At 47.0% G+C, this 20,370-nt stretch overlaps 1 protein-coding gene across 1 annotated transcript in view; it reads right to left on the reverse strand.

Annotated features, from left to right (window-relative positions):
• The window catches only part of CFB (complement factor B), a 30,983-nt gene that overhangs the window by 1,556 nt on the left and 9,057 nt on the right, over positions 1 to 20,370 (reverse strand). Inside the window, exons 6-17 of the mRNA XM_081852603.1 lie at positions 18,873 to 19,009; positions 16,658 to 16,796; positions 15,161 to 15,313; positions 13,917 to 14,012; positions 11,731 to 11,868; positions 11,001 to 11,098; positions 7,693 to 7,810; positions 6,958 to 7,108; positions 6,251 to 6,330; positions 5,754 to 5,872; positions 2,341 to 2,473; positions 389 to 438 (exon numbers count right to left, since the gene is read on the reverse strand). Of these exons, the coding sequence (XP_081708729.1) occupies positions 389 to 438; positions 2,341 to 2,473; positions 5,754 to 5,872; positions 6,251 to 6,330; positions 6,958 to 7,108; positions 7,693 to 7,810; positions 11,001 to 11,098; positions 11,731 to 11,868; positions 13,917 to 14,012; positions 15,161 to 15,313; positions 16,658 to 16,796; positions 18,873 to 19,009 (1,412 nt within the window). The remainder of the gene's footprint in view (positions 1 to 388; positions 439 to 2,340; positions 2,474 to 5,753; positions 5,873 to 6,250; positions 6,331 to 6,957; positions 7,109 to 7,692; positions 7,811 to 11,000; positions 11,099 to 11,730; positions 11,869 to 13,916; positions 14,013 to 15,160; positions 15,314 to 16,657; positions 16,797 to 18,872; positions 19,010 to 20,370) is intronic.

Raw genomic sequence — 20,370 nt, forward strand, 5'->3', positions numbered from 1 at the left:
GTCTCTTGTCTTTTTAGCACATACTGAAAACCTTCTAAGCAAAGACCTTTGCTGCTCTGTATCTGTATTGGAATTGTTTTTAGACCTTTTAACTGCTTTGCCGTCAGCGGGTTCCTTTGGGAGAAAGGGAAGGCTACTAATGGGATAAAGCGAAACAGCTGAATGTGCAGCTTGCTTTGACCTTCAGAGTGTGCTATCAAAGAGAACCAAGCCTTGCGATTACTTTTCTGCTGCCCCCCCATGCCACATTTGTGTGGTGCAGCTGTAGAATTGGGGAACACAAAGCCCTGCCTATAAAGAACACCAGGAACTGGCAAGTCATTTGGAACCGGTGGCCTGGTTTGGGGTCCAGTAGAGAAGCCCGGTGCCACTTGGAGTCCACGCTTACCTGGATATAACGTTGCCTTTTAGGAATGATGAGGGGACCACCAGAGTCGCCTAGAAGCAAAAGGAAAGGGAATTATCAGAGGGGGTGTGATGTTCAAGTCTGAAGCTATATACATGTACCAGAGTTCCAGTTCTACACAATGAGGGGACTGTAGTTAAGGAGACCCTCTACTCCCCTCCCAGAGCTACAATTCCTAGAGTCCCCTGGGAATAATAATACAGTGGTACTTCGGGTTCCAGACGCTTCAGGTTACAGACTCCGTTAACCCAGAAATAGTACCTCAGGTTAAGAACTTTGCTTCAGGGTGGGAACAGAAATCGTGCGGCAGCAGTGGGAGGCCCCATTAGCTAATGTGATGCTTCAGGTTAAGAACAGTTTCAGGTTAAGAACGGACCTCCAGAACAAATTACGTTCTTAACCTGAGGTATCACAGTATTTTTATATTCTTTTGGAAGCCGCCCAGAGTGGCTGGGGAAGCCCAGCCAGATGAACGGGGTATAAATAATAAAGGTAAAGGTAAAGGTACCCCTGCCCGTACGGGCCAGTCTTGACAGACTCTGGGGTTGGTGCGCCCATCTCACTCAAGAGGCCGGGGGCCAGCACTGTCCGGAGACACTTCCGGGTCACGTGGCCAGCGTGACAAAGCTGCATCTGGCGAGCCAGTGCAGCACACGGAACGCTGTTTACCTTCCCGCCGGTAAGCGGTCCCTATTTATCTACTTGCACCCGGGGGTGCTTTCGAACTGCTAGGTTCGCAGGCGCTGGGACCGAGCAGTGGGAGCGCACCCCGCCGCGGGGATTCGAACCGCCAACCTTTCGATCGGCAAGCCCTAGGCGCTGAGGCTTTTACCCACAGCGCCACCCTTATTATTATTACCACAGTATAATAATTTATTATTTATATGCTGCTCATCTGACTGGGTTACCCCAGCCACGCTGGGTGACTGGGAAAAAGGATTGACTTAAACCACTGAGAATTTTAGCGCTCTGAGGAGAACACAGGATTCCTTGCAACTCTCAGCACCCTTTGGGTTCCGGAGAAGCTACCAATGTGTTAAATGATGTCACGCTGCTTTAGACATGTGATCTTACTTCAACGCGGGCAATGAGGCAGCTTCTCCCAACATATACATGGGCAGCTGTCTGCTTCCGCAAGACCATCAACGGTGTCTATGAAAAGTTTTACACATCACTTGGGAAGACAGGCGCACTAATGCCAGTGTACTCGAAGAAGCAAAGATCACCAGTGTCAAAGCAATGTTTCTTCAACATCAGCTTCGTTGGACTGCTCATGTTGTGCAGATGCCTGATTATTGTCTTCCAAAGCAACTACTCTATTCCGAGCTTAAAAATGGAAAGTGTAACGCTGGTGGTCAACAAAAGAGGTTCAAAGACTCTCTCAAGGCAAATCTAAAAAAAAATGTAGTATAAACACTGACAACCGGGAAACACTGGCCTAAGAGCGCTCCAATTGAAGTACAGCCTTTACCAAAGGGGTCATGGGCTTTGAAGACACTCAAACTCAGGACGCAAGGGAGAAACGTGCTAAGAGGAAGACACGCTTGGCAAATCCACACCGTGATCAGCTCCCACCCGGAAACCAATGTCCCCACTGTGGAAGGACGTGTGGATCCAGAATTGGCCTCCACAGTCACTTACGGACTCACTGTTGAAACCATGTTCATGGAAGACAATCTTACTCGGCTATGAGTGATCGCCAAAGAAGGAGGCTTCTGCAAGAAGAAGCAGAGCCCAGACAACTAGAGGGGTATCCTTCCTGGTCTTTACTCTCTGGGGAAAGAAGCAAGCACGTTCAAGTCCTGAACTGTCCCCCTAAAAGCGATTCACGTTTTTCTGCGAACGCAGCCTTAATGTGAAACTCGAAGCAAGTCCGCACAGGCAGCCCTGGCTGTGGTTCCTGGGGTGTCCCAGGAGGAGGTGCTGTTCCTCACCTTTGCAAGTGTTGGGGTCCACTTCAGGGTCAGCGCCCCCTGTGCATAAGAAGCGTTCAGTCACCACCTGGGAGACGTCCGTGACGTTTACGTACTGGGAGGCTTTCTTGGCATCCGCTTCGCAACCAATTTTCTGAGGGGAGAGAAGGAAAGGTGGGTTCACTGCTAGTAGGGCTTATCCACATTATTTGGTTTTACAAATTTAAAATTAAAATAATACCACAACACATCCACAGTTATAAGGTTCCTCCAAATCTCTGGACTTCCCAGCTTCCCCTCCTTGCATTCTGTTGTTAAACCTTTTCTACGTCGTATTTACGGGACCGCCTCTCCTGGTCTGCCCCGCAGAGGACCTTAAGGTCAATGAATAACCATAGTTTAGAGGTCCCAGGCCCTAAGGAAGACAAACTATCCTCCACCAGGGCCAGGGCCTTTTCAGTGATGGCTCCGACCTGATGGAATGCTCTGTCCCATGAGACCAGGGCCCTTCAGGATTTAACCTCCTTCCGTCGGGCCTGTAAGACAGAGCTATTCTGCCTGGCCTTTAATTTGAATTCAGCCTGATCTTTTATTTCCCTTTTCTTCCCTCCCCCTCCCCTTTTATGAAGATCACCCGGTCTGAGACTCCACAGCTAATTCTCCCCTGGCCTCCTTGCTGCCCCAAGTAGGACTAATTCAGCCAGCTAGCCCTGGTGACTATCTAATGCTTATTAGATGGATTTTCCCCAAATTGATTTCTGAACTTTGAATTTTATTGTTATTCATGTTTTTATACTGTATTTTATGCTGCTTTTACAATTAAATGTTTTAAATTTGTTGTTAGCCGCCCTGAGCCCGGTTTTCTGAACCGGGAAGGGCAGGGTATAAGTGAATGTTTATTATTACTTATTATTTCTACCGCATCTTTTTTCAATAACTCCATGGTGTCCATAGTTCTCATTACATTTACAAGTGTTAATGCAGTCTTGCTAGTGTTTTCAATGGCTTACAGTGGTCTTCAAGGTAAATTTAAAGTTTTTCCCATTCCTTATTAAAGTTTTGGTCTTCCTAGTTCCTGAGCTTTTTGGTCGGTTTTGCCGTTTTGGCATAGTCCAACAATTTAATTAGCCATTCTTCTCTGGTAGGAACTTTATCTTCTTTCCATCCCTGGACTAACAACATCTGTGCACCTGTCTCCACATATATCAAGTCTTTTCTGCTCCCTTGAAATTACTTTAAAGTTATAAAAGTTATAACTTTTATTTTTAAAAAACCAGATGCTTTTTCTATTAAGAATTGTAGGTGCTAAAATTCCAAGGGCTTTCCCACATTTCCTCTGGTCCTGTGGATTTCCATTGGAGGAAACTGCTCTTTAGCGCTCAACCAGAGCAAATGGCAACTTGGGTTTTCCCAGTGTGGTGTAGTGGTTAAGAGTGATACACTCGTAATCTGGGGAACCGGGTTCGCGTCTCCACTCCTCCACATGTAGCTGCTGGGTGACCTTGGGTTAGTCACACTTCTCTGAAGTCTCTCAGCCCCACAGAGTGTTTGTTGTGGGGGAGGAAGGGAAAGGAGAATGTTAGCCGCTTTGAGACTCCTTCGAGTAGTGATAAAGCAGGATATCAAATCCAAACTCTTCTAAAGGGCAGGTTTTCCCTCAAAGGAGCAGAGCAAGGGGAAAACACTCGGGTCCCTCCTTTCTAGGCATGTGGAAGTGGGGACAAAGTGAAGCAACCTAGAGGAGACAGCAAGGACGCCAGACACCAAATTATCCCTAACACCCAGCTCTCACTAAGCTTCTTTCCCCCCATCAACAGTCCGATTACATTGTTTCTCCATAATTTTTTCCCCTTAAGGCCAAAGGGAACCAGCACATTGGAGAGAAAGCAAAATTAAATTCTGCTCACTGGTGCTTAGGGCTCATCCAGGCCTCGTTTTCGTGTTTTTTTTTTTTTTTAATTAATTAAATTTTGCATATAATTTCCTAAGATCATATAGCATATATTTTTATCTTATACAATATTTTGGACTTCCATCAACTACTGTACATCAGAAGATTTTTCAATTTTGTCACTTAATCTGCATTTCATTAATTTCACTATTACTTTTTACTAATCCTTAACGAATAATTTCTATTCCTAAACTTTCCCTGCAATATTTCGCATATTCCTCCTTACAAAACTTATCGCAATCCTACTAGCGTAATCTGTTGATTACAGTTGCTTTTCAAATAGTTCACATATTTACTCCAGTCTTCTGAGAATCTCTGATCCCTCCGGTTTCAAATCCTTCCTGTCATCTTATCCGGTTCAGCATAGTCCATTAATCCTTTTTGTGTTTCGAGGCACGGGTCTGTGCTTTAAAATGCTCTAGCTCTAGCTCTGCGCTGCTTTATTGCTTTTTTTGCCCAGCAAAAATATCAACAAAAACATCTGTAAAGGTAAAGGGACCCCTGACCATTAGGTCCAGTCGTGGCAGACTCTGGGGTTGCAGCGCTCATCTCGCTTTACTGGCCGAGGGAGCTGGCGTACAGCTTCCGGGTCATGTGGCCGGCATGACTAAGCCGCTTCTGGAGAACCAGAGCAGTGCACGGAAACACCGTTTACCTTCCCGCCAGAGCGGTACCTATTTATCTACTTGCACTTTGACATGCTTTCGAACTGCTAGGTTGGCAGGAGCAGGGACCGAGCAACGGGAGCTCACCCCATCGCGGGGATTCGAACCGCCGACCTTCTGATAGGCAAGTTCTAGGCTCTGTGGTTTAACCCATAGCGCCACCTGTGTCCCTAGAGCATAAGACTCTTATGCATAAGACTCAGAGTTGTGGGTTTGAGTCCTGCATTGGACAAGGATTCCTGCATTGCATGGACTAGGTTGGCAGGAGCAGGTCCATGAACTGCTAGGTTGGCAGGAGCAGAGACCGAGAAACGGGAGCTCACCCCATCGTGGGGATTCGAACTGCCGACCTTCTGATCAGCAAGTCCTAGGCTCTGTGGTTTAACCCACAGCGCCTCCTGTGTCCCAGAAAAACATCCGTACTGAAGGCTAAAATAACAAAGCGTAGCAAACCAGCAGCGATTAAAATTTGCAACCAGAGGAAGCCTGTTGAGATAAAACAGGCAAGCAGCAAGGCACCTCTCCAGGGAGGCAATTCTACATGGCAGAAGTGGAGAGTCTTACAGCAGGCATGGCCAATCTGGTAGCTTCCTGATGTTGGCGGACCACAACTCCAACCATCCGACCATTATGCCAGCCGATGGGAGTTGGGACTCCAACAAGGTCTGGAGAGGACAACATTGGCTACCTCTGTCCTGAGGATAAATGAGAGTCATCACTTGGGTTCTTGCTCTTGCATATTTTTTATAAGACGCCTGAATATTGCTAGTGGTCCCCGGGTCAAAAAGGGGTATCCTGGCGCAGTTCTCCCTTCTCACCTTTTCACTATTCCTGATTTTCACTGTCCTGCGAGACAGCCCCTTGGCCTGTTCGTGCTCGTGTTTACAGTCAGTCACAAAAAATGACGGGATGTTCCCAATGGTCAGGAGCAATTCCTCTGGGGGAAACAAAAGAGCACAGAGAGGTTGGGTCCTGCTGTTGAAAGGGGAGAAGATGGGCCTGGGGGCTTGATTCAGCGGGGCTCCTCTTAACATGAGGTATACTGGGAAGGCTAGAAACGGGGGGTGGGTGGGTGGGGGAAAGGGAAAAAAGAGAGAACCTGGCAAGGGTCAGGATCATGGGTGGCCAGCCTTTGGGGCAAGTCTGCCACAAGTCCAGGCAAATCAAGGATGAGACAGAATATAATAATAATAATAATAATAAGCCAGCTCACGCCCTCTTTGCTAGGCATGCCACAAAGTCTGCTGCTTGTACTACCTCTGCGGCACCTCTGCAGTAGGTTGGCCATTCACGCAAACAGGCCTGCTCTTCTTACCATGATTCCTGCAGGTGGTCTGTGGGTGGGGCTTCCTCAGAGCCCGGGTGGTCCCAGCCGTACAGGGGAGGCAGATTGGCCTGTGGAGAGGAATCACCAGAGAGAAGTTAGCAGAGCACCAGCACCGGCCCTGGAGAAGGACCTAGAAGGACCTTATCAGGATTGTTTGCAGTTTGCTCCCGCAGTGTAAAAGCTCCCTATTGTTTGCCTTTTGGTCACTGCCTCGCTGTTATGTACTGAAATTCTCACCCTGGGCCAGCAGGGGGATACTCAAAAGTGACATTCAGTGATTGGATAGTTTTAGAAAATTGTTACAGTTACGTGGTATTGGAGCTCTATATAAGCAGGCTGACTGAACCCTTCAGTTCAGTTCTGTCCTGGCCTGTGAATAAACAAGAGCTGTTTGAAGAATCGCTGTGTCGTCTGATATGCTCACCCACAACTTAACACTCGCCACTTCTCTACTTATTATTAAGGACCAGTAGCTTGCTTTTAAATATTTAAAAACCACACATTTTCAAGATGCGACACCGCAATCTCATATCCCTTGTGTTTTGTAATACTGCAGCTGAACCTTGCTTATTTTCTGCTTATTGTTTCTCGCTTGGGCCTAGAACACAGATTTTTCACTCGGGCACGGGTGTGAGTCTCCCTTTTAATCGGAGTCCCAATGGAAAACCGACATTTTCTCTCCGTCTCCACCTCACCTTGCAGAAACAGAGGGTGTGACTTTTTTGGCGAGTTTCACCAGGGCGACATCATAATCATAGAATTCAGGGATTCCCCGATCTTTTAGCTTCCCAATCTGGTACAGTGGGTGCGATCGGACTGCAGCCACTTCAAAGCGCTGATTCTCACCTAGACGGAGAAGATGATAATTAAATGCAGAGTTCCAGTAAATGTTGCTGCCTGCAGTGCTTGTCACCATGTGATTGCTATGTACTGAGTTGAATAGGATCCAAAATGCAGCAGTCTGATTGGTCCCAGAACAATAGGATCCAGAATGCAGCAGTCTGATTGGTCCTAGAACAATAGGATTCAGAATGCAGCAGTCTGATTGGTCCTAGAACAATGCAGCAGTATGATTGGTCCGCAGGAGCCACCCAATCCAGCTCCAGATGGAAGTGAATCCACAACCTGATTGGCCTACAGGAGAATTCCGGAATTAGCCAATCACGTGCAACCCTTTGTGTAAATAATGCATATAAAGCAGATACTTTGAGGGGACATTCATTCCTCCTCACCACTATGAGCTGAATAAAGAGCATGAAATCCACTCTCGACTCTGAGTATATTTCAGTGATCAAAAACATGCCCTCTGATTTCTGCTCACCCGGTTCCTGTAAAAAAGGCACAAGAGGAAACCACAACACGTTTTCCCTCTCACACCACCACCCCTCTGGGAAACCTGGTCCTTCCCAGCTTGAGAGAATTTGGCTTACCTAACGTGACTTGGATCTCCTCAGCTTTGTCAACTATGGTGAAGCAGTGGGCCGCTGTCAAGACGTAATACTCGGAGACAAGGGCTCCTTTGCAGTGTTCAAATCCCCTTCCAGCACGCTTTGATTTGAAAGAGGAAAGCAGAACAGACAGGTAAGAGCAACACTAAGACAGATCCTTCTATCATGTATGGTGGCAATGCAATAAAATCTAAACGTTCTGGGAAGATATCCATTTAGAACTCGAAAAGATGTTAAGAATCTCCTTTAACATTAAGCCAGAGGCATATTTACTGGGTATTATTGACACGGATTTTCCTAAAAAAAATTAATGATATTTTTCTCTACGCAATGGTGGCAGCGAGGGTTCTTATAGCTACAATGTGGAAAAGTGGAAAAGTTCCCTCAAGACAAGAGTAGGTCCATAAAATGCTGAATTATGCTGAATTTGATAGTTTATCTGAAAATCTAAAGAACAAACCAAGGAAAGATTTCATTTCAAAATGGGAAGTATTTAAAATATATTTGAAAGTTAATAATACTGACCTAGAAGCCGTAGCGGCATTTGAATAACTCCAGCAATATCGTTCGTTTTAACATATTTTGAACGTGATGTGAGATGGCAGTAATAACATGCATGGGCATTAAAAAATGGTAATTTGATTTATGGAGTAGATGGGAAGTCGGGTTTATAAAGAAGAGACCATCACAGTTCATTGATTATGAAACTTACATTAACTCTCTATGTTACTGATGGTACTTTCACTATGGTTCATTTTGTCCTTTTTTTGTTGTGTGTTGAGCAAATAAAATAATAATAATAAAAAAGAGCAACATCCAGACACCCACAGCACAATCCTATGCATGTTTATGTGGAAGGAACTCCCACTGGGTTCCATGGAGCTTATATTTTCTGGAAGGGTGCATAGGATTGCAACCGTAGACAATGTCAAGAAGGCCGTCACCTCTGCCTTTAAAGCCACACAAGTCCAGCCAAGAAAAAGCAGAAGGCTGAAATTCAACAGGTGGACCTTATCGCTATCACAGAGAGTCAGGGATGGAAAACTATAGCTATTGAATTTCTGTCAGCAGTTGAAGGAACAGAGGACCAGCCCCATGGTAAATATGTGGCAATCCTAAACTTGGCTTGTTGGATAGCGTGAGCTCTATATGTCCACCTGGGGTGAAAATGAATCCTGGTGCCCCCCCCCACTGCCACACTGTATCTTGTACAAGGCTAGGGCTTGGATATTACAGTGGTGCCCCGCAAGACGAATGCCTCGCAAGATGAAAAACTCGCTAGACGAAAGAGTTTTCCGTTTTTTTAGTCGTTCCACAAGACGAATTTCCCTATGGGCTTGCTTCGCAAGACAAAACGTCTTGCGAGTTCTTGCGAGTTTGTTTCCTTTTTCTTAAAGCCGCTAAGCCGCTAAGCTGTTAATAGCCGCTAAGCTGCTAAGCCGTTAATAGCTGCTAAGCCGCTAAGCCGCTAATAGCCATGCTTCGCAAGACGAAAAAACCGCAAGACGAAGAGACTCGCGGAATGGATTAATTTCGTCTTGCGAGGCACCACTGTATGTTGTTTGATCGTAGTTAGGTCACCCCTGTTCTGTCTGAAGTGGTACAGTCCAGAATCCTGCCATTGTAGCCTTATGAGGCTTTGTCCTTGGGTGGGAAAAATATTGCGCCCGGGAAAGGGAAGTGGGAGTCAACAGACACTCAAGGAATAGTTTCGGAGAAAAGGCTTTTATTTCTACCATCCATGAACTGGTAGAAGGAGCAAGTGTGATAGTTCACGAAAAGCATGCACGAAGTTCACAGTCATGTGCACAAGCATATATACCCCTTTCCAGTTCCCTCCCCTTTTTTCCTCCTTCTTCCAGAGTCCTGCCCCATGAGTTCCTCTGAGCATGAACAGAAATCTGACTATTGTGGACTCTTGGCACCTTTCCCAGGAAAGGGGAGTAAGAGTGATTCAGCATGTCCAAGCATGTCCAACCGAATGAGATAAGATTCGTTTCTCAGGCCTGCTTTGAACAGAGCCTATTCATTAGCTTTTTGAAGCCTTCTTGTACAGATAAAAAGTAACGGTTTTGCCTTGCAACAGCAGAGCAAATGAGCAGATGCTTAGCTGCTGAGAAAATGATTTTGAAAAGCTTTGAGAAGCTTTGAGCCTGCTTGGGGGGGGGGTGACTTCGGGCCTAGGTGGGGTCACCTGTCCTCACCTTCCTTCACCATCTCTTACTATTACCTCATTCTGCATAATACTGTATGAATCCCCTCCAACATTTCTCTGATGAAAATAGGGACTCCATCACTTCTCGGATAAAAATAGGGACATCCTATTCTATAGGTGGTGCTGTGAGGGATGCGGGTGGCGCTGTGGTCTAAACCACTGAGCCGATCAGAAGGTCGGCAGTTTGAATCCCCGCAACGGGGTGAGCTCCTGTTGCTCGGTCCCAGCTCCTGCCCACCTAGCAGTTCGAAAGCATGTCAAAGTGCAAGTAGATAAATAGGTACCGCTCCGGCAGGAAGGTAAACAGCGTTTCCGTGTGCTGCTCTGGTTTTGTCAGAAGCGCCTTAGTCATGCTGGCCATATGACCCGGAAAAACTGTCTGCGGACAAACGTCGGCTCCCTCAGCCAGTAAAGCGAGATGAGCGCCGCAACCCCAGAGTTAACTGTCAGCGGTCCTTTACCTTTTTATTCTATACGCTCCATCATTTCTCCAATGGAAATAGGGACGTCCTATTCCATACTCTCCAACATTTCTCCAGTGAAAATAGAGACATCCCCTCCATCATTTCTTCAATGAAAATAGGGACGTCCTATTCCATTCTGTCCAACATTTCTCCAATGAAAATAGGGACATCCTAACATACCCTCCAACATTTCTCTAATGAAAATAGGAACGGCCTAAGGAAAAGTGGGACATTCCAGGATCAAATCAGATATCAGGACGGTGTCTAAATCTGGGACTGTCCCTGGAAAATAGGAGCACTTGGAGGGTCTGCTGTATTTGGACAAAGAGGTGCTGTGCAGGAGGTGGCTAGAAAGCAGGCCCTGTGGTTGCTAAGCAACCACACCATACTTCCACCCAGCGAGTTTCACAAGGATCCTCCTTAGCGATGGGGGTGCCATGGGATGCCCCAGCTGGCACTACGCTTGGGTCGAACCTTCTCTGTCTACTCAGAGGCTCCAGAAGCCATGAACCCAAACCAGATCTCCATCAGACCGCCACTAAAGAACCAAATCTCCATCAGATTGCTACTGCAGAAAACCCCTGTCTCCTTCTCATTTGTTCCGCTCTCACCCGGATGCTGATTGTGACGTGCCAGGGATTCTTCTCTTGGTCCCTCGCTTGTGTGTGCTCCTTGGCCAAACCACACATGGACAGAACTTGACTCTCATCTGAAAAGAGATAGGGGTGTCACCTTCAGCTCCCCAGGAAAGGAGAGAGGGGCCTCGTGGGTTGAGAAGAAGGCAAAAGGGTCAGGACTGGGTGGTTCTGGGAAAGGAAGTGGGCGGGGACTGACAGAAGGAGGCAGCTGAGAGACCAGCTTCTTGGTTATACATTGAGCCAGTGTTGAGGGGCTGCTAAAGGGCACAAGAAGTACTGGATGAGGCCAAGGGCCTGACACGCTGCTTTCTACGACAGCCAGCCAGGTGCTTCTCAGGAAGGCCAGGTTCCCTAGTTCCATGTAGCCATCATGGCTAATATTTTTCACGTATGGTTCTAATCCACTCGAGCTATTGGCCATTGTGGCACTTTCTGTTCAAGCTGAGCAGCACTAAGACCTGTAGGAGTGGCCAGTGTCGTGTGGCTGCTCTCAAACATTTCCCAGAATCCTCTGCAACGAGAGAAAAGCTGATGTGGAAAATGGGCATTTGAGTTGGCCTTTGAGAAACTTATCTTTGATGCGTCATAGATACCAAGGATGAGGAATGGAGAGGAGGCTGAGAGTCAGATATTTCTGGGAAAGGAAGTGTTGAAGGACAAGTCGGGGGAGTGCCGAAATCCCGGAAATTGAGGTTCGCCTTACCAATCATTTCTTCAAAGGCATCCCGTACTTCATCATAGTCTTTGAGCTTGAAGACGTGTCTTTCGCCGGGCTTCTGAGACGCCAAGGCGTTCACATTCTCTATGGCGACCATGGACCCGATACCAAAGATGTAAACATCTAGGCACAAGTGGGGGTGGAAGGCAAGGGTGAGTCAAGAATTTCTAAGGCTCCCACATGAAGAAAAGAAAAGAAAAAGCACCAGTATGTGACAGGGCAAAAGGCCTTCCTGTGCCACAGTAGTTCATGGAAGAAGTACCTCTGAAATAAGGGAGCCTCTTTGATTCTATGCCCTTTTCGTAGTACGACTTATGATCCCCTTGCAAAAGTATAAATTCATCCCCTAGCGGACTGTGACCCTGAACTACAGATGCAAAATATTTGTTCCTCCCGTGCATGTGAAAACCAGCATATGCAGCCAAGGACACATGGTAACAAGTCAAAGAGATAACGTCTTGCCAAACATTGTCGCTCCATGGATTCATAGAGCAGTGTTCTTCAGCCTTGTCCTCTTTGTGATGCTGTACACCCTGAATTGATTTATGCCAACTGTTATGTTGTGTGTGTGTGTACATGCACACAGTTTCATTGTATTGCACAGTTATATTGTTTTATATGGTATGCAGGGTAAATGCAGCCTGAAATCCACATTTGATGCTTAAACATTTGCTTGACAAAAAAAAAAAAAAAAAAAAAAATGATAGTAGTGGGAATGACCAAAGCTAAGATATATCATAGCATGAATGAAATATCCTGGAATTGTAGATTTGGAAGGTAAAATGAGTCAAGATGAAAAGTAGCTATGAGTGGCTCAGCCGGTAGAGCATGAGACTCTTATTAATCTCTGGGTCGTGGGTTTCAGCCCCACATTGGGCAAAAGATTCCTGCATTGCAGGGGGTTGGACAAGGTTGGATAAAGCCACTTCCGAGCTGGAGGGGTGGGGTTGCGGGCTTCACGCCCCCTCCACGTGCACAGGGGTTTGGCTCTCAGTCTCCGCACGATTGAAGGAATCCCCAACCGCGTCATCCCTTGGCCAGCCAATCAGCTATTTAGTGCTGGCGCGGCCGGGCATCTCCCTCTTTTGGCTGCTTCAGCTGCTCCGGTTTCCCATCCTCCCGCCCTTTAGGTTTTTCTTTCCGACATTGCTATGGACCTCGGTTGGTCGCCGTTAAGGGGCCTGGTAGGATTTTTTCCCACTTGGCAAACTGGCTCCAGCCACTTGGTTTTTCGCCTAGGTAAAGGTAAAGGGACCCCTGACCATTAGGTCCAGTCGTGGCCAACTCTGGGATTGCGGCGCTCATCTCGCTTTATTGGCCGAGGGAGCCGGCGTACAGCTTCCGGGTCATGTGGCCAGCATGACTAAGCTGCTTCTTGTGAACCAGAGCAGTGCACAGAAACGCCATTTACCTTCCCGCCGGAACAGTACCTATTTATCTACTTGCACTTTGACATTCTTTCGAACTGCTAGGTTGGCAGGAGCAGGGACCGAGCAACGGGAGCTCACCCCGTCACGGGGATTCGAACTGCCGACCTTCTGATCAGCAAGTCCTAGGCTCTGTGGTTTAACCCACAGCGCCACCCGCGTCCCTTGATGGTTTTTTGCCTACCTCGTAGCAAATCGTCACAACTTCTTCGCCATTGGCAGTTAGGCATTGGTAAGGGAATTGTTATGTAGATGGAAGAGGGGGGGAAACGCCATCACCTGCCCCGCATACTGAAGGGTAGTCCAATAAAGGATTTCGGGGGGCGTGGCCCTGTCCGAAGCCTATGGAGGTGAGGGCCTAAGGCACACCCCCGAGCGGTGACCCCGGAAGAGCTCCTAGTTGATGTGCATCAGCAGGACTCCCCCTACTGGTGGTTAACCCTTTCCGGACTTCAAGCAGGCAGGCTGAATCCGGATAGTCGGTTAGGACCAATGCCTAAGCCAATACCGCTCTTACCTGTAACCAATAAAGTTGTGGCCATTTTTTGCCCATTAACCGAAATAATTGTGTCATGTGTTTTTATTTCCACTACGAGGAGACAGGAACTCGCCACGCAACTCTGGAATTCTATGAAACCATTCTCTAATGGTGGTCTAGGTCATTGCTGCCCTTTACTATTCCCGTCCCCGCCCCCATCCTCCCCCAAAGCCCAACATGCATCATTGTTATGTGACGTGTCTTACCCAAGAAGTCATTACGAGCGGGCTGGCCAGGAATATTGAGGAACTCCTTGATTCTCCCAATGACAGGAACAGGGGTCCCTCCCATGTTGTAGTCTCCTGGGACGAGGGGAAAAGGAGAGAATTTGGTGAGCGTAGAAGAGATGGTACTGGAATGTCATCTTTTGGAGGGAAAGACTACAAGGCCATAATTAAGGGAGCCCCGTTGGATCAAACAAAACTCCACTTTCAACAGTCTTGTGTTTCCAGCAGGCCTCTTCGAAGCCCACAAGCAGGTCCGGAAGACAACACCCCTCCCCTTTTGTTTGCCCCCCCCCAGCATCTGGTACTAGGAGGAATATGGTCCCTGTTAAGCTGGAAGTTCTGCTAAATGCCATTGTTTGGAACCATTTTGAAGCGAGTCTTGGCCAACAGTCTCTCCAGAGAGGAAAGATGCTTTGCACATTATTGGGGACACCTTACCCTTAAAAGGTAAAGGTAAAGGGACCCCTGACTGTTAGGTCCAGTCGTGGCCGACTCTGGGGTTGCGGCGCTCATCTCGCTTTATTGGCTGAGGGAGCTGGCGTACAGCTTCCGGGTCATGTGGCCAGCATGACTAAGCCGCTTCTGGCGAAGCAGAGCAGTGCACGGAAACGCCATTTACCTTCCCGCCGGAGCGGTACCTATTTATCTACTTGCACTTTGACGTGCTTTCAAACTGCTAGGTTGGCAGGAGCAGGGACTGAGCAACGGGGGCTCACACCGTCGCGGGGATTCGAACCACCAACCTTCTGACTGGCAAGCTCTAGGGTCTGTGGTTTAATCCACAGCACCACCCGCATCCCTTATCCTTAGGTCCTTTAAAAACAGGCCAAAAACATTGGTCCCTGGATAGAGAGATCTTCTCAAAAACAGGATTTGGGTTAAGCCCATCCCCCACCCGCCCCACCATCCACTCATGTTGCAGTCACCTAGGAATAGAATAGAACACATGCTCAGAGGCACTCTTTGTGGACCCATTATGGGTAAAAAGAAGCAGGCCTTTTAAGTAGAGGTATTTCCCAGCTTGCACCTGTACTGGAACTGTTTTTTAAAGACATCTTATCATGTATGTGTTTGCTGGGACCTGGGCTTCTTTGGGAAGAAGGATGGGACAGAAATTCAAAATAAACAAAGCAATTTCTGAAATCATTGTTCTAATATTTCTTTTTTAAAGGAGGAGGAGAGGTGGCAATGCAGGTAACATTCCTCCTTTCTTACAGTCTCACCGTCAGTCAAGAGGAGGATAACATGGCGGGTGGTGGTGGCAATAGGAGCAGGATCCAACCCTTCCCTCAGTTGGTCCTCTTGCTGGTTGATCATCATCTTATAAACAGCATCCAGACCTTTGTAAATGTTGGTTCCAGGCTTTAGCTTGTGTTCTGCAGGAAGAAGGAGGAGGATTCAGCTCATGGCAAACAACCCACTAGGTGGACAGCTGAGGAAAGCCTCAGTAGGCCTCAGGGGCTTCCTTGTAGGGGGAAAAAAACAGGCCTCTACAATTAACGATGGGCAAATGTGCCAATTTGGGTTTCTCATTTTTCCAGGCTTCAGTTCTCCACATTTCCACATCACTTCATGGAAAATCACCTAAAAATGCATACTTTCTCTTTGCAAAGCCATTTCCCCCAGTATAATGTATTACTGTACATTGTTTTCATGAAGAAGGATGCACTTTTATGCAAAATTGGTCCTAGCAAATGACCTATTGTACACACTACTTGGCTGGAGAACTGTATTGCAAAATTCAGAGATTATTTATAGAACTGTAGAGTTGGAAAGGACCACAAGGGTCTTCTGGTCCATGCAATGCAGGAATCCTTGTCCAATGTGGGACTCGAACCCACAACCCTGAATTTAAGAGTCTTATGCTCTACCAACTGAGCTATCCTAGAGAAGTATGAATTTCAAAGGCATAGCTGTCAACTTACAGATTTGAAAATAAGGGACCAGCAGCCTCGAAAATAAGGGATCAGCAGCCAAAATAAGGGATTTTTCAAGCACAGGTATGTTCAAGTCTGATCCCCTCTGAGCCAGAGGCAGAAAGCCCAGCCAGCAGCCAAACGAAGCCTCAAGCGGTGGCTCCCACAGCGCAGCAACCCGGCAAAGGGGATGCAGCAAGGAAAACCATCGTCACCTCTCCGCTGGGAAGCGCTGAGCAAAGGCGAGTCCCCAGGCAACGCGGCCGATTTGATCGGCACAAGGCATGCAATCTCCACCCCCCATTCGTTCTTAGACTCTTTATTGGGTGAGCAACACAGCCAAGCAACACAGCTGGAGCCTCCCTCCTCCCTGGCCGGGAGGGAGGGAGGGAGAGGAGCTGTTTCCTTTGAAACCCGGGAAATTTAAGGGACATCATCAATAAGGGACAGCAGCGGGACACGGCACTGGGATAAGGGATTTTCCCGCCAAATAAGGGACGCTTGACAGCTATGTTCATAGGGCAGCTGTGCCTTGGTTTGTGTGTGTTTCTGAGAAGCGCAAACCAAACAGGTTTGCCTTTAAATGTGAACTGAGTCAAATTTCAGTCACACAGGCTGCTTCTGTTTTGATAAAAAAGCAGCTGAAGCAGTCTGGAGCCATTTGCCAAATATTCCCCCTCCAGGCTGCTATTTGTCCCCCAAAGGTACAGTAAACCTTCCAACGGTGCACAACAACAGCCCCCCTCAATTCTCTTGCCCAGCCCCCTAACCACCTCCCTAGCAGAGGTCAGAAATGCAGCTTACCATTATATTTCAGGGCCTCCAGCTGCTCAATCACCCAGGAGGCATCATTGCTCTTTGGGTTGGTCGTACTCAAAACCTCTTTGCTGTGGGTGGCAAAGGTGACGATGCCGTACCGAGGGAAAGTGTCATAGCTGGATATCTATATTGAGAGGACAGAGTGTCAAGAGAAGGCGGAACCTTCATGGCAGTTTTTATTATTATTATTTTTTCAAGCTGCACACTTCAGGTCAATAAACACACGAGACGTAACCGGCTATACTTTTGAATAAATAAGGTATACTGTTTGTTGTATCTAATTGTAGATTTCAACAGAAGTAGCTCATAAAGTTCAATGAAAAAAGCAGAAGACCCAGTGGATCAGTTCATTCTCTAATCAGTTCATGCATAAGGTCCATATATGTGAAACTGTCTATTCCACCTGTCTGTTCATAAAGTCCAACAATCCACATGAAAGGTTGTTACAGTTCCACAGAATCCTTTCACAGAGTCTAAGACAAGGATTTCTGGAATATTAGCCTTGTTTTGCCGTCCTGGGCTTCATCAGTAGTAAAGGTAAAGGGACCCCTGACCATTAGGTCCAGTCGTGACCAACTCTGGGGTTGCGGCACTCATCTCGCTTTATTGGCCGAGGGAGCCGGCGTTTGTCCACAGACATCTTCCGGGTCATGTGGCCAGCAGACAAAGCCGCTTCTGGCAAATCAGAGCAGCACACGGAAACGCCGTTTATCTTTCCACTGGAGCGGTAACTATTTATATACTTGCACTTTGACGTGCTTTCGAACTGCTAGGTTGGCAGGAGCAGGGACCGAGCAATGGGAGCTCACCCCGTCGCAGGGATTTGAACCACCGACCTTCTGATCGGCAAGTCCTAGGCTCTGTGGTTTAACCCACAGCACCACCTGCATCCCTCTCATCAGTAGTACAACCTCATATATGATATGAGGACAGTGGATCTTATAGCATAGTAGTAGCTGTTGAAATCTACAATTTGATACCATGAACAGTACTTTATTCAAAAGTACAGCCGGTTACGTCTTGTGTGTTTATTAAATATGTTTCACGTAACATGTTGTTGTTTTGCACATTTCAGGTTGGCAGACAGCTTTCGTGGTGAGTTCCATCTCTGAGGACAACCAGAAACCATTTCAGGAGAGGGAGGGATGAACTCAGTTAACCATCTTCCACCTCAGTGTAGAAATTACAGGGGAAAGGGTTGTTACTTTGTGCTGAGTAACTTCCAAACCTGGAAATTACTAGGTTCTCACTCTGTTTACCTCCTCAAACTGTTGGGTTCTGCTTGCAAGTTGCCAGGATTCTGGTATCTTCTCCTGGAAATCCCAACAATCAGATTCCAGTGTCTGCCTTTCTGCCCCATCTCTGTTACCACAGCAAGTTTAGCAGCCTAAAATCTGTGCATTGAGAGCATCATCTAGCTTGCATTAGCAGCATGTCTGAGTGCTTACTTGGTCAGCTGATCCCAATGGCCAATCTTTGCCCACCTGGCCCTATAAAGCCCTAGCTCAACTGATCCTGCAAATAAATGAATCTCTCTAAAATAGATTTTCACTGCATGATTATTTTTTAAGGAAACCAAGTTCTTTCTTTTTATGTTGTTTGGAACTCTTTTTATTCTTTACTTTTACTACTAATGGATGTAGGCTTGTTTGCTATAACTACCAAAACTCTGTGAGTAAAATCTTCACTTATTTGCCAAGCTAAGTTCTGTGATTTATTCTAGCCTAAGTATTTTCATGGGATATGTCTGTTTAAAGGTGGATGAGGGCAGATGTAAATCTAACCAAGTTTTAATGTGCTTGGAGCAATTGCAATTGTGCAATGCTGCTACAAAACAGTAACAATCTCTCTTCCAAACCTCTCTCCAACTGACTATATATCCTCTTCTGGGACCTTTGTCCTGGAACTCACCCCCCGTTACGAACCACTCACCTACTCTGACTTTTGGCCTATTTGGACTAACTGTCAGCTCCTCCTCCAAGACTCAGAACCCAGATGCCTGGAGCCTGGTTCCCTTCCTCCTTCCCATTCAGCTTTGCTCCCCACCAAGGTTTCCACCCAGATCTGACAACTTTTTATTTCACTGATGATCCTAGTCAATAGAGTAGGGGCTTTACAGCAGAGCTCTGCTTCTACACTGATCCCATGCTGCTCTTCTTGGGGAAAGGGAGAACACAGAAAGTTTCTCAGCCTACCACACCTTCTCGATGAACTTGATGATTGCATCCCGAGCTTTGCGAAATGTTGGCTGACCAATACTCCGGGAGGCATCAAGGACAATGTAGATATTCATTGAGCCATCAACCTCAATCTTGATTTTACGCTTCCCTGTAGCAGCTGTGGGGAGGAAAGAGCCACAAGAGGGGAGGTATCAGCAAAGGTTACCAACCCCCCCCCCCCAAAAAAAAATAGTGGGAAGGAACCAACCAAACAGCCCACTGAGGACTGAACATGCTCAGTGGTCATGGGATGCCAATTGTTTGATGCAAGGTGTGTGTGTGTGTGTGTGTGTGTGTGTGTGTGTGTGTGTGTGAAAACTGGAAAGGCAGGGAGGGAGAATAGAAACAAGTAACTGAAATCCTGAACAACAGCACTCCAGACTACATTTTGTTGCAGGTGTCCCCCTTGTTTTCTCTGAGCTGTCTTGGTCCTACTCAGAGGGAATCCATTGAGGATAATAGACACTGCTAACTTAGGTTCATGGATTTCAATGGGCCTAGTCTTTTTTTGGGGGGGGGGGAGGACGCGGGTGGCGCTGTGGGTTAAACCACAGAGCCTAGAACTTAGCGATCAGAAGGTTGGCGGTTTGAATCCCCATGACAGGGTGAGCTCCCGTTGCTCAGTCCCTGCTCCTGCCAACCTAGCAGTTCAAAAGCACGTCAAAGTACAAGTAGATAAATAGGTACCCCTCCGGCGGGAAGGTAAATGGCGTTTCCGTGCGCTGCTCTGGTTTGCCAGAAGCAGCTTAGTCATGCTGGCCACATGACCCGGAAGCTGTACGCCAACTCCCTCGGCCAGTAAAGCGAGATGAGCGCCACAACCCCAGAGTCAGCCATGACTGGAACTAATAGTTAGGGGTCCCTTTACCTTTACCTACTCTTTTTTTAAAATGTATTTTTATTAAAGATTTTCTTGATTTACAAAGGTATGTGCAATATCTCTCTCTCTCGTATTTCCCCCCCCCCGTAACATTTTTTTTTTTTTTTACAAATCGGTTTCATTTGTTGAGACATTAGGAAGAATAGGGGGAAAGAGGTGGAGGGGGGAAAAGAGTGGGGGTGGGTCAGGTGGTGATGTTTCTATTTTACTTAATATATGTGGCATAGCTGTCAACGTTTCCCTTTTTTTAAAAAGGGAAATTCCCTTATTCCGAATAGGATTCCTCACAAGAAAAGGGAAAAGTTGACAGCTATGATATGTGGGTTTTTGTGTGAGCGTTGCTTGTGCTGGTTCTCTGCTGTTCACTTGTGTTCCTTTGGTGGTGAGAGAGGCAATGGGCCTACTTTTTAGTAGAACTTAAATGGATAGTAAGCCTTCAGACATTAGGGTTGCTGCTTACGTGGGTCAGGCAACACCATCCACACCCAAGAATAACTCCCAAGGTTTGCAAAGGTACAGGGAAATATTAAAGAGGGGGGAAAGAATTCGCCTCGTGTTGCACTACAAAATAAAATAATTCCTTCCAGTAGCACCTTAAA

This window comes from Podarcis erhardii, assembly GCF_964252035.2.
Source record: "Podarcis erhardii genome assembly, chromosome: 2".
NCBI classification, from domain to species: domain Eukaryota; kingdom Metazoa; phylum Chordata; class Lepidosauria; order Squamata; family Lacertidae; genus Podarcis; species Podarcis erhardii.